Below are 15229 nucleotides of genomic sequence, written 5' to 3'. Positions count from 1 at the left end.
CAAGAAGTGCTATTTTCTCCATTTTGTCAAGTCTATATTTTATATCTAATTTACACGACTTCCTTTTATCAAACTGTAGCAATAAAACAACAATATTTTTCCCTCCAAATCTTAGCATCAAATACCTTGGATATCATATTCCCAGTGTTTTACACACCTCATATTATAATAAGGTACCTACAGGAGAGATTGCATTCATATTTTATGTTTTACACGAGAAGATTTTACATACGGGACAAAAACTGACCTAATGATTATTTTTAAAACATACCAAACATAATTTTGTACAACATTGTGTCTCTAATGCTTTGAAAATTAAGTCCAGTACTCCTTTAGAACCCCCTTTCAAATTGAGGGAGGCTATCAATAAGGACAGTGCATGTTTCATAATTTATTTAATTCTTACTGTCCCCACTCCCTATAATTCCATATTTAAAAAATGTCAATTGCTATAATGTAATTATTAAATTGTTATATCCATAATATTATTACTTAGGATTTGTAGATAAAAATATAAATAAAACAAACCCCTGCAATGGTCCAAAATGTCCTAGACTGGGTCAAATTTTACGACTGTTTACAATTAGATCATGTAGATAATCTTCTAGATGTATAATATTATTTTGCATCAGTTACTTTTAGTATTCTGGTATTATTCACTTGCTATTGAAAATGGAAAAAGAAACAAAACGACCACCTTGCTTCAAAATTTCTGTTCCTGGAGATGACAGTAAAAAGCAATTAGTACTTTCAAAGTTACAAAAAGTTCGGACTATACTTGGACAGCAACTGAATCACCCTGTAAATAATGCTGACATCTTAGAGGAGGTCTTAGACTATTTTCTTCTTGACCATAATGGACAGTCCTCAAAGTCTGATATGACAACATTATATTTAAATACCTACATCCAGGTGTAGGAAAAAGATGTCGATCAAAAATTATTCCTAACGGCTGAAACATCACTACAGAAAATCATCAAAGTTGTAGAAAACCACTCTTCCATTCACAATGGACATTTCAGTATAAAGAAGTTGACACCAAAAGGACATGTAGCTGCAGTGCGTTTTAATTGTGACACTGATAAACACCATTCCATGTTATGGTCATCGTCTCCTTATTTACCTAACGGTGAATACCTTGCAAACTTGAGGACATTTCACGGATATATTTGTAGCGGAATGTTACCAGTGCACTACAACAGATTTGCTAATGCTGCTAAAATAAGACATATCAACAAACAAAAACAGCAATACATGTTTCAAAGATATAAAAATCATATTGAACAGCAATACAATGAAAGTATTGAGTCAGCAGTACTAGAAGAAATTGGAATGTACGATGAATTGACAGGAATTAACATAATGACAGATGCTCGTCATGGCTGGCGTAAAAATGCAAAAGACAGCAGTGTTGTTGCCATAAAAGAAAAAAATCCACAAAGTTCTTAAATGTGAACATATTACAAAATCTGATGATTCGGTATCACAGCGCCATGAAAAATTGGGAACACAACGAATCTACCATTACTTGGAAGAGCAAGACATTCAAGTTAATGTACATTCTCATGACTTGAAATTTGAGTATTAACAAGCTGGTAAAAGAAACAGGAATTATTACAAATCAGAACGATCCATGGCATGCCATCAAAAAGGTTAAAGTTGCAATGAAAAGAGTATCTGCGGGACCAAAATATTTAAAAGAAAAGTCCTGGTCTGCTCAACTAGAGGACAAGGTGGAATCAGTTGCCACCCATTTTCATTGGGCTGTTAGAAACTGTGAAGAAAATCCAAAGGAATTAAAGGATGTATTACTAAATATTGTGGAACATTATAAGAACAACCACCAGAAGTGTCATCTGATTCACGATGTAAACGTGATACAAATTACGAACCTAAGCGGATAATTATTTCAATACCAATTGCTGAAAAACTTCTCCTAGGTGTTATTCGGAAATCTACAATTTACACCCACCCTGAGGATTATGTGTTAGCCAAAGATACATGTTATGTTGAGAGCTTTAACAATACTATGAACATGTTCCAAGATAAAAAAAAATTGCTTTTAGTAATGGCTAGAAGTCAGTTGGCAGTTTGTCATTGGAATGAAAATGTTGATCGCGATTTCACATCGATCTGGAACCCAAACCGTAGAAATGCCCCAAGAAGTAACATTGGCAAAAAGAACTAAAACCTCCAACTTATAATTACAGACAAAGTATTTGGGTTAGGCAAATAAATTCATTTATTAGAGAAAAAATTGAGAGAAATTAATATTCATTCATCATCTTTATTATGAAGTAAATATTTTGATTTATCTAAATATCAATTCATGGGATGCAACTTTATATTTTTGTCTCAATTATAAAACATTTCTTATTGGATACAGTGACATTGTATGTGATTCTATCTTGTATATATACATAAATTGGATTTTCATGAGATAAAATCTGTGTGTAAGTTTTATAGTTTTTTCATATTTTCTCTTATCACAGCATGCAGTCAGGAACATGTGCTTCTATTTACACAACAAGCCAATTCACTAAAAATAATCTGTTTCTTATCTTAGCACTGCCCATATCCAAATAGGCTTAATTGCTGTAGGGGTGTAAAATTTTCTAGGTCATCCCCGGTGCTGTAGTGAACATTATAGGTAGCTTCATGGCTAAAGTAGAGATGAAATTATAAAAATATTCTCTTATTTTGAAGAAGTTTATTAATTAATTAAATGCAATTATAAATATTTGTTTTGTAGCCAGTTTGAAAATAGTTCAAAACACTCAGCTATATTCTAATTTATTTATCCCGAACTAAACCCCGTTTTTTAAAACTAATTACACTGCTTTGTATAGTATGGTCATTGGTTATCATATTCAAGATATGCTTGATCTCAATTTATTTATTCTAAAGGCAACACGCTCTAACCAGGCTTTTAAAGTAGAAACAGTTTTAAAACTCAATTTTATACATGAATTAGTTTCTTCATACAAATCTCACGTTTTCATTTAATAACGTCTCCTTTTGTTCATTATCCAAAATTTTATTAAAAGATGTTAATTTGTCGTCTTTGTACGATTGTGTGATTGAATGACTAAATCTAAGAAAGAACCAGCCACAATAAATATTTCACGAGAAACTCTATGCAAGTATTTACGACAAAAGGGACGATTTTTCTGTCCCTTTTGTTAATTTGTTTTAACAGTTATTAATTACCCTTTGGGATTTCTTACGTTGTTTACATATACCAACTTTTTATTCATGCCATTGTCTGTATTGGCGTTTTGTGTTTTCACGGATTTCGTTGCCACAAATTACTTAGATACTGTATAAAACCTTAAAAAATTACAAATATTTGGTTTGGAAATTTGTCTGAACCTTTGAAAACTTATTTCAAACGGAAGAGCACCTTCTTATTTTTAATGTGATGTTGTTCATCGAGCCCGAAAATTTAGATGTATTTTATCTTTTGATTTTGGAATTTTATAAAGTGCTCTTTGTTTTGAATTTTCCTTGTTGTTTTTTTTAATGTTTGCATACCTGAACAATCTTAACATCTTTAGAATTTTAAAACTACTATAAAATCCACAGAATAGTTTTAATAATGGACCAAATATTCATCTATTGTTTTGTTTTTTTGCCCCTCCCCAAAAAAAATGAATTGGTCTGCCTGATATAGAGGTTTACGGAGAAAGATTCAATTCAATTCTTCTTGAAGCATATTCAAATACGGTTACTTCAAGACTACTCTTGAGAACACTTCACATGCAAAGATAATAAAGGCAACAATAGTATATTGCTGTTCAAAAGTCATAAATCCTTTAAGATGATCCTGGGCACACCTGATAAAATCGGTGCTGTTGTGCCATTGATAAAACCTGGGTGATACTTTTTCATCATTGGCGACGTACCAAACAGTATAATATTATCTATCATAAAGCCTGCATACAGTTGAGAACAAATTTAATGTTAAACAGGGTTTTTTTTACACGAAACTAATCATGCTAATTGTAAACAAGTTTTAAATACGCTATATTTTGTGTAAACAACGCCTTACACATGTTATAAAATTGAGAATATATCATAAATGAATATGTTTAATAAGTGTCAATGCAATATCACATAAAGATTTATTCATAATATAGAACTTGTAGTGCATATATATCTAATACTGTTAGTATTTTGGTGGATAATTTGGTTGCGATGGTGGTGGATATGCTGGTGGTTGATCATACATAACAGCGCCTGGTTGTGGATATTGCCCATACTGGCCATACATCATCTGTGACGGACCTGCAATAACAAAGTAATGTCGAAACACGTCCATTTCTTACTGATTTATTGTTACTCATTATTGTTGTCTTCAATGTTTATTTCATAGAAAAAATGTATGTACTTGAAAGGTTTTGTAGAACACAAAGAAGGAATTTTCTTTGAATAGGATTTTTGTTTTGTTCTATACATTCATTCGTAGCTTTCACATTCATAAGTACTTATGTATCATCTATCATTTTAACGCAGAATGATCTTCGAACGATGAGAACATATGTCAATTTAACTTTTACAATCGGTCACAGTTGTATTAAGGAAATGAAACAAAACGGGCCCAATCTAAAACCAGTATTTAAAGTCAGTGCAGAATCAGAGGCAAATAAATAATATTTAAGATTAAAAAGTATAAAACATATCTTATGTGCTTGGTTTTTTTAACTCGTTAATCGTATTCATATTTCATTTTGATAGGCGATATCAAACGGTAAACAATTGTTTCAAAATTTTAAACAGTTAATTGAATATATTATTTCAAGATCGTAATCTGATTTGATTTTCATTTAAAAACATTCCAATAGTGCATTGTAATCAATTACTTAACGATTCAAATTGGGCGTTATTGAATATATTTTATGATATAATATACACGTGGCTCATGTTTTGAAAATAGAAACCTGTTTCAAGGGATGCAAAACGTATTAAACTATATGCCGTTATAGAAACTATATACGAAAACAGTTAAATCGTAAACAATATTGTACTTTTGCTTTGTTTTTGAAGTTGGTTATATAGAGTAAAATAACGTGCGTTTGCAACCTGTAACATATATTTTGTAAATCTTTGAGCATGCATTGCCAATGTAATGCATTTTCAAATTTTTCATAATGATGAAAATTCACCGATACTTTCTGTGAATTAAGATTACCGTGTTGTTGTTGCTGTTGTGTGATAACAGTTGGTCCACCATGATGAGGTGTTGGATGAATAGTTGAAACTCTTGTCCCACACTTTTTCTTACACATACCAATAACGGTAGAGACAAATACTATACCGAAGAAAACTCCGATTACAGCACCAGCTATCGCACCACTAGAAAAAAATAAGTGTAAATCAAGAGATATAAGTACAACGAGTGTGAATCCTTCATAAATTTAACAGACACCATCGTGGTTGTGTTGACCGTTTTTCATTATCATAGCGGCTCTGATCCTAACATCTTAAATACAATTCCGTACCTTTTCTTGAATGTGACCTAGAAAACTAGACATGTTACCGGGTTTTTACTAACATGAGCAACACGACGGGTACCACATGCGGAGCATGATCTGATTACCCTTCGAGAGCACCTGAGAAGACTCTCATTTTTTGGTGAGGTTCGTGTTGGTAAGTCTATAGTTTTCTAAGTTGTGTTTTTGTAGTGTTGTCTGTCTGTTTGTCTATTTCTTTTATAGCCATGGCGTTGTAAATTTATTTTAGATTTATGAGTTTGAATGTCCCTCTTTTGTAAAATGATAGCAAACAATATCTAAAGATACTAATGAAAACGAATGTTTTTTTTTATTATATGTTTGTTGATCTAGTAAAATGCAGAAGGTATTCATTTCTCTTATTAAGGTACAATTTTCCTAATAATGTATTTGTATATTCATTTCGTTACAACTAAAAGCTTTGAGAACATAATGCTTTTATATTATTCGATTCTTAATATCGTTTTTAAAACCTTTCTGTAAAGTTTCAACGATTTTGGTAAAAATAAAAGTTCAAAAAATCGAGAACATATTCCGCAAACAATTCCTGATGATGAACAAGTGAAACATATGTGCAATCATTCTGTAAAGTTACAAGGTTCTGGTTTGATAACTGTAGCAGGACTTTTGATTTTTCTGAAAACGACTTAGTTCCCAAATTTGGAAGATAGGGGTAAGTTTCTCAAATATCAATAATACCAAAGATAAATTTTAAAACTTAAGTTTGAATCTGTGATCTAGTTTGATAGTAAAGGGGAGTTGATAACACAAATAAGGTGTGTATTAACCTCCTGTAATCACGTTCCCTGACATGACATTTTTGTAGCTCTGCCGAAAATTATTGTTTATAATCTAGGAATAAAAAGCTCATGTGAGATGATTGATAAATATCACAAACATGTTTTATCACGCCACATAACAATGAAAAAGAGAGAACTAGATAAGAAAAACAAAAATGTTACATACCCATTTACTTCAGTCTCACATTTATAGTAATAATATCCATAGACGTTATAGTAGACATAGTAACAGTATTCGCCACTTATTTCATTAACTGCAAATAAAAATCCGAGTTACAAATATTGATCATAGATAGATATTTATTTAGGTTCTTTGGGAAACATGCAGATTGATAGTTTGTCCACAAAGTTTAAAAAATCGATTGTATATATTTAGACCCTTCTACAACGAAATTTGTTTTACATGCACACGTATACAAATTGAGATTTTTATCCAACGCAATCTTAAGTTTGAACGTAGTTTTCAATTTAAACTTGTTTATATATGTATGTATATATATATATATATATACAAGTCTTAATTGAAAACTACGTTCCAACCTAACGCAATCATAGGTTTGAACGTAGTTTTCAATTTAGACTTGTTTATACACGTCTAAATTGAAAACAAAACGCATTTGACTAACAGGTCGAACAACTGATGTTCTTTAACCCTGCTGACTGCCATTGGCGATTGTCAAATAAAATTGATCACAAGATGTAACAAAATGGATCTTAATATAACTTTAATACTAAACAGAAAACAATTAACTAGTGGCTAAGATGTTATGCCACAAACATAAAGAGACAATATTGTTTTGTACACCAGATCCGGATTTCGACAATAAATCTCTCTTCAGTGATGTTAGGGATCGAGACGGAATATATATATATATATATTTAACTCGTCTAATCATCAGCCAAACGATGTTAGATCTGTAAAATTGCTTTCACAAATTTTTGTTCTTCCCTCGCCGGGATTCGAACTCATGCTTCTGAGATATCGTTACACCAAATTGCATGCAATGTATCCGGCGGGCTAGACCACTGGCTTCAAAACCAAAGCTTTCGGTAGCCGTGTGTTACCTTTCCTCGTCAGCTTTAATCGTAATACAGTACATTATATATAAGGCATGAAGATGGTTTTGTTACAGATCAGGTGAATTATCTATAGTAAAGGATCCTACAAATTAATGCAAGATACAGTCACAGAAATAATTATATTTATAAGTACGTCCGAACCAGTGACAACTCTACAACAGATTTATATCATCTCTAATTGGAAAAGTAGAATTCATTTTCAAGAACTATATCGTGAACTCGTAAACTTTCTATATACATTTTTGAAATCCAAAAAATTATAAATGTGTTCCTTTCTTTATTCTTGTTTGAAGATACCAGTGGTAAGTATCTAGTTAAATATTTTAGATAAGAACTTATTCATGCTTATTATAATTTATTATCGAAATCAGAAATACAAAGTACGGGGGGTCATAATTGTGTATTTAGTACAGTGATTTTATACAACACTTTTATTGTACAACAAATTAGATGTGAATGAAAGACTGTGCATTTTACATAATTATGGTCGTTAATTATTAAAGGTCAGCAAAACAATGTATATTGAATAAGAAACTATCATCTATTAAATAATAATAATAATTAAGCACCACAAAATACGTTGTGAATACTAGACTGTGATTTTTTATTTCAATAATGGTTTTTTAACAAATTCCTATTGAATAAGATATTTTCGGGTATTACAAAAGATTTGTTTTTTCTTTGGCTTTATACATGCAAACAAAAACATATGCATAATATGTCAAAAATAAATGACAATATAGCTATATATGAAAATATAAATAAAATGCGATACTTGTAGTAACTGTTATTAACTACACCAAAAGAATTTAGCGTATGGAAAGGATACAGTTCGTGTTGTTTTAGTTTCTAGTTTCAATCCTTTTTAATAGAACATGACATAGTGATTAAAATAAATTGATCTATGATTGGTCAATGTATATCATTTATTGCTAATAAAATATTTATCTTGGCGACCAGGTTGTCTGAACTTGTGAGTTCGAACCTCGTATGTACCACATGAGCTTAACTCCAATTCTTATTGACTAGAATTGTAAGTTTACCTCACTATAATCGGTGGTTATCATTTGCCAATCTGGCCACTGACAAATAAAACTGACCTCCAGAAATATCAAATAGTACTGAGATTGGCGTTTAACACCAGTCAACCAATCAGTTCAATTTCTTCAGGCATAATTGATCTGATATGAACTTTATTAGTTTATATGGGTCCCCTTTTGCCATATGTTTTATCAAGTTGTCGGGTCTCATATATGCTTGGCTTTCAATTTTTTGGGGTTTTGAGAGTTAAAATTGAAGATAGCTCCTGGAAATCGCTTCGAATGCACGAATATCTTTCTCCTAGCTATGATTATGAGAAATTCATACAATAGCAGAGTTTCTTCAAATGAATGTAGTAAAGAACCGAAGAGTTGTTTTGTTTTGATCAAAATGTTTGGTGAATTATCAGTAGAATCGCTGAATAAAATACGGCAAAAACTGAAAATAATTAGCGAGGATACATAATACTTCTTGTTGAAGACCTCAATGGGAATTTAAGATGAAGAACAGCAATAAAAGCAATGTTACTTTTTTGTTGCTTTTTGAAATTTTCGCTATGCATATACTGATATTGTGTTAATAATGGAAAATAAAGACAATAGTAGTATACCGCTGTTCAAAGGTCATAAATCGATTGAGAGATTCTTTTTTTATTATTATAGCGGACTAATATATGAAACCTAACAGGTTTCCGAAGAGCATTTAACATTGAGCAAACTCATAGCTTGTTGCTATAGCAGAACCCGGTTTTACAATATGTTAAGCAATAGTGTTCACGAGACAAAACATATACGTCCTGGTTCACACTACAATAAAGAACTTAAAAAAACAAATGTTACAGGTAAAAACCATCGAAAAGACGAATCCTAGTGTTTTGCGTGGGAAAGACACTTAAAGAATGTGGCAGGGTTTAACCTGTTTGTAAGCGCCAAAATTTCAGCTTCTCATTCTTTATTATACGATTTTAAAACAATAGATGAACTTATCACAGTATAAGGGTGTTAGCTGTATAGCATATTTAGGATTTGTTAATATAAAAAAAACGCATCTGTTGACTGTGTTCAATGGGGACACTGGTCAGTATTGTATTAAAAGTAGTACTGTAAACCAACTTATTTTCGCGAGCGATTAATTTTCGCGACTTTCGCGAGTAGAAAATTAACGCGAATATTAATCGTCGCGAATATGTAAAACTTAGATCTTTCCTTATTAAACTATATACAGAAATTAGAAAATCGCGAAATTAAATAGCCGTGAAATAGTTTACAAAGGGTAAAACGCGAAATAAAGTATCCGCGAAAATAAGTTGGTTTACAGTAGTTGGTTGGTTTAAGATTGAATGCTGTTTTACATTTCATTAACTTTTAATTATTAATTTTTTGAAAAAGTTTGTCTCGAAGAAGACTTTTCTATCTATTTATTTATATTCAGTTCATATTTAGTTGTTTTCAGGGACGGAACAATAACATAACCTAAAGAATACTGTATAAGAGAGTCGAAAGATACCAAACTTACATTCAAACTTATAAATCTATAATAAACTGACAACACTGTGACAAAAAAACGAAAAAGACATAAAGACAAACAACAATATAAAAAACACAACATAGAAAACTATAAAGACTGAGTGACAAGAACCCCACCAAAAACCGGAGAGGGTGCCTCGTGTGTTCTGGAAGGATAAGAAGATCATGTTTCAAATTTGGCACCTGTCATGTTGCTTTGTACAATGAAAGAAAAAAAATGCATTTGATGTGTCTCTTAGTTCAATGAACCAAACCGCAAAACCAACTAATTTCAAGGGTTCCTTATGGTAAGGTTGATGTCATCCCTTTGAAACTTTCAGGGACATCATCATGATTTGGTTGAATTTCATATGATATTTGTGTCTCATATGAATAAACGTATGTTCTACATCTTGCGTAACTGTCCAAAACACCAGACGTCATCCTGGTTTTTTTTATGGGAATGGTAACATCTTAAAGGAGTAGGTTCAGTAAGACCCCTTTTTGGCCCCAAAATATAGCAGTTTTACAAAATTGTTAAAATGTAAACCTTAAGTTATTTATTGGACAGTAGAATGCTTCTGCTACATAAATATGGGCTGTTTTTGACAATACAATGCACATATATCCAGTACTAGCACCATTAAGTCATGCTAAATTACTGAAATCCTCATAATTCTAGCATTTTAGTTAAATTTTAGAAGGTTTTCGTGTAAAACGAAAGTGGCCGCATTCGTGTTCATCCTTAATATTGAAATGTAAGTTGTATTTCATGATAATACATAACATATATAAAGGTTGAGGATGAACACGGATGCGGCCACTTTCATTTTTACCAAAAACCATCTGAAAAGTGACATTTTTCGGCATATTAGGTAGATTTTTCATATTTGAGCTTGAATCGGATCGTTTTTAATGACTAAATCTGTTAAAATCTTTCACATAAACTAATTAATTCAAATAAAATAGACACTTAAGTGTTTAACAAGTGGTCAAAATCTTTCGTCAGATGAACCTGAAATTTGAGGCCAAAATCGGTCCTTACCGGACCTACTCCTTTCTGTGATTTGTTTTTGGACTGTTATTTTTCTGTTGTTTGCTTTTCGACATATGATATTAAATCGTCGTTAGATGTCTTCTTTTTAACCTCATTGTTAACGATATCATTTATTTGCACAACTGCGTATGAATTATAACGATTAATTGCAAAATTCGATTTTTTTCTCTGCTGGTGGACGTTTCGTCCCAGAGGGTATCACCAGCCCAGTAGTCAGCACTTCGGTGTTGACATGAATATCAATTATATGGTCATTTTTATAAATTTCCTGTTACAAAACTTTGAATTTAAAAAAAAAAACTAAGGATTTTCTTATCCCTGGAATAGATTATCTTAGCCGTATTTGGACGAAACGCGCGTCTGGCTTTTAAAATTATAATCCTGGTTCCTTTGATAACTGTTTCTGTATGCATGTTGCTAACCAAATTTTAAAAAAATCGGAAGCCATCCAAGCTTTTTGAGATAATACTATTTTGTAACACAAGTAAGATGACATCAGCCCTCGCTTCCAAACATTGATATAGAATAAAAACTTTGTCGGAACACTAATTAAGAACGCATGTTATCTTTACTAAAAGATATTTCATTTTTTACATTTTGTCATTATGCAAAGCGACATGACGGGTGCCAGATATGGAGCCGGATTGACTTTCTCTTCAAGAGAATTTGAGATCAATCCCGAATTTGGTTGGGTTCGTTTTGCTTAGTCTTTAGTTTTCTATGTTGCTTTTTGAATACAGTTGTCTGTTTGGTCTTTTTTCATTTTTGCCTTGGTGTTGTCAGTTGGGTTTATTTAAGACGTATGAGATTGAATGTCCCTTTGGTATCTTTCGACTCTTTCGTACATTTATCGCGGCATACATGTCATTTTGTTTCTTCAGAAAAGTAACCAGAGCCAGATAATGATAAATAAACATACTACTCGAATGTGATTATTTTTGTAATTACATAATAATGTTACTTTGTCGTTGTATGCGATGTGGATGACACTGACAGTAGTACTTAGTGGATTATCAGTCTTCGGGGGTATCATCAGCTCAGGAGTCAGTACTAACATGATTAATAACAAACTTTTCTTCAATTGTCCGTTTATAATTTAATTTTGGACGTAACGCGTCTTCTTATTGGCTGACAGCTTTTTTGTCTATCAGCTCATAAACATAATTTTGGCATGTGACCGTGGCGTCATCAACGTTTTTTTCGTTTTTCTAGAATTTAGTATTAAATTACAAGGAATGACTGTACCTTTTTCTGTCTATTCGAAATAGCATCAAAATTGTGGTGCACACTTTAAAATAACCCGCTACGCGAGTTATTCAGTGTGCACTACATTTTTATTGTTATCTTCATAGACAGAAAAAATACAGCAGTCATTGTTTAACAAAATTCAGAATTTTTTCCGCAACTAATGTTTCAACTTGTACACGCATGACTATTAAATATTCGGTTTTAAGTGTTCCTGGTGTTGTAAAACCAGAAAAAAACAGAAAAGCGCTTTGGGCAATTGAAATTAATAAAGTGTTGTTCTCCTTTTTCATCGCACTAGGGCGATACCGCTGCTGGTAGACTATCAGTCTCCGAGGGTATCATCAGCTTAATAGTCTGTTACCGACACCATTAATAACAAACTTTTCTTGAACTGTCTATTTTTATCTCCAGAATAGTTATTAAAAGTACCAGGATTATAATTTAGTACGCCAGATGCGCGTTTCCTCTACATAAGACTATCAATACTTGAGAAACTAAAGCTTCAAATGCCTCATGCGAAGTTGAGCTGAAGTTGATTTTGCTATTATATGTAGGTCCTTTTTGGTCAAATATAGCTCGTCAACATCATTCAATTTGACTTTCGAATATTCGACTTTTGGAATTCCTTATAATATTCAGAAAGGCTTGTCGGAATTTTCTGAAGTTTTGTTTTGATTTTTTAGAATAAATTCATACCATGAAAATAAACTCATCATAGATACCAGGACTAAATTTTGTATATACGCCAGACGCGCGTTTCGTCTACAAAAGACTCATCAGTGACGCTCGAATCCAAAGAAGTTAAAAAGTATGAAGTTGAAGAGCATTGAGGAGCAAAATTTCTAAACGTTTTGCCAAATCCAGCTATGGTAATATATGCCTGAGGTAGAAAAGCCTTATTATTTCAAAAAATTCAAAATTTTGTAAACAGTTAATTTATAAATGTAACCATATCAATGATAATTCATGTCAGCACAAAAAGTGCTGACTACTGGGTTTGTGATACCCTCGGGGAAATATATCTCCACCAGCAGTGGCATCGACCCAGTGGTTGAAAATAGACTCATCATAGATACCAGGACTAAATTTTGCATATACGTCAGAAAATGTGAAAATCACATCTCTCAATAATTATCTTAGCATCGTGCATATGGCACTGCTAGTTCAGTGAATTATATGTATACTAAAACTCAAGCAGCAGACAAAAACAAATCATATATATAAAACCGGATTAAAAAAAAAGGTAAACCTTAAAATCAATCTTTTTTAATCAATATCGACCGGTCTGTATTCTGGTTCAGATAATTGATAAATTATTTGGAGTCAGTGTTTATAAAAACTTACCGCTTATTACTAAGTTCAGAAAAGCCGAGCACAACAAACGATGTATCAGATCCATTATTACTTTTAAAGTGTCTTTTAAAAGATCCAAATTCTTATTGTACAAGAATACTGTGTTTGAACAATATACTTTGCAATTTAAAAATTGTCATTCAATACAGATTGCGTCAGATACTATCAGATGATACAAAGGTTGATTATTCTTTGTTTTGTTATGTCCTTTACAATTTGGATAAAAAGCATAATATAAATATACCATGCAGTGATGAACTTCCTTAATTGGACCATTTATAAATTGACTAGTTCTGGTATTATACAAAGGCACACTCTGCATTTAAGGAGAGGGCAGTGTCGTCACTAGCAGAAATAGGTAAAACAAAACCTGCAAGAAACACTTAAACAAATACTGTTAAGCCTTTAACAATTAAAAGACATCATGAATAGTCAAGAGTGCATTATTTCAAAAGACTGTGATAAGAGGAAATACTTGAAGCAAGTCAATCATACATTCTTTGTGAAGACCATCCTAAATGGAAATACATGGAAGAAAATTGGTTAGCGCAAATTTCCGTTGAATATCATCAGTGGTCTGCACAAGTATTCCGATTAAGCACTCTGTCGCAATTAGTTAAAAGTCAGGATCTGGTTATATTAATGTACTGATACAGATTAAATTTCCTCGCAAACAAATAATGCTCTTCAACTTTAGACTATTTCGATCTGAGCGTCACTGGTGAGTCTTGTGTAGACGAAACGCGCGTCTGGCGTACCAAATTATAGCCCTGGTTTCTTTGATAACTATACAGACTTGAAATTTAAAAAATCAGATTTACTGTACCTGCTGATACTTCTATTTCATCATTGCACAAGAAAGTACTATTTACTTACTGCTGACGGTGTCCTTTACTAGATATGTTGTAAACTAACTAAATACGGTTTGAATCTTGGAGAACATGGGTCAAACCCTCAATTTTCAACTGATATTTACAAGATTGTTGTCATAGTTTAAATGGAGCGTTGAGTGTACACCTCGTGACTAACATGTATACATTCTTAATTGAATATTCTGAAGTAAAAAACATTGAAATATTTGGTATTTGGACGTAAATGAATAGGTATTAGATGGAAGAGTGAAGGATTTATCAATATAATTAAGGCGTTCTCTTTCAAACTTTTCTGTATGCAGTTATATTTTCACAAGATGTTCACCATATACCGTGGATTCATTATTATTCGTTGAATACCAATTTTCGTTGATTGCATTGGCTAAGATAAAACAAAAGTTTAAATGCTCAACAAAGTACAAATATACTTGTATAAACACTTTGGCACAAAAACGAAATTAAATATCCACATAATACGTATTGTCTAGTATCCAGGAAAATTGGTACCATCGAAAAGAAACCAGTTATTTTCAACACGATTATCACAGTTTGCGGTGCTTTCGTCAATTTCAATTTCTTTTGTTTCCTTTTGCGATGTTCCAGTGTTCATACCGATATCATCTGATAAATATGAAATATATAACTACTCGTCGAAAGCTATGTATGTCAAAATATATATCAAAATTGCATTCCAAAGGCCATTATTTCGGTAACAAAATGTAAAAATATCATTAAAGTTGTCGTTACAATCCAAAGATTT

At 32.0% G+C, this 15229-nt stretch overlaps 1 protein-coding gene across 1 annotated transcript; it reads right to left on the bottom strand.

Annotated features, from left to right (window-relative positions):
• Nucleotides 1–4009: 4009 nt before the first annotated feature.
• On the bottom strand, nt 4010–13699 carry LOC139529686 (uncharacterized). Its single transcript, XM_071325541.1, has 4 exons — nt 13589–13699; nt 6480–6567; nt 5192–5355; nt 4010–4287 (listed from the first exon to the last, which is right to left on the bottom strand). The coding sequence occupies exons 1-4, from the start codon at nt 13641–13643 to the stop codon at nt 4169–4171; spliced, it is 426 nt and encodes a 141-aa protein (XP_071181642.1). The 5' UTR covers nt 13644–13699; the 3' UTR covers nt 4010–4168.
• Nucleotides 13700–15229: the final 1530 nt, after the last annotated feature.

This window comes from Mytilus edulis, chromosome 1, assembly GCF_963676685.1.
Source record: "Mytilus edulis chromosome 1, xbMytEdul2.2, whole genome shotgun sequence".
NCBI lineage: Eukaryota > Metazoa > Mollusca > Bivalvia > Mytilida > Mytilidae > Mytilus > Mytilus edulis.
This window is presented reverse-complemented; position numbering and strand designations above follow the sequence as displayed.

Excerpts from the sequence above, each read along its gene's own strand:
- LOC139529686 (XM_071325541.1), bottom strand. The coding sequence starts at position 13,643 with ATGGATCTGATACATCGTTTGTTGTGCTCGGCTTTTCTGAACTTAGTA. Across the intron at positions 6,568-13,588 it reads TCTGAACTTAGTAATAAGCG|TTAATGAAATAAGTGGCGAA; the intron begins GTAAGTTTTTAT and ends TTTTATTTGCAG. Across the intron at positions 4,288-5,191 it reads ACAACAGCAACAACAACACG|GTCCGTCACAGATGATGTAT; the intron begins GTAATCTTAATT and ends TTGTTATTGCAG.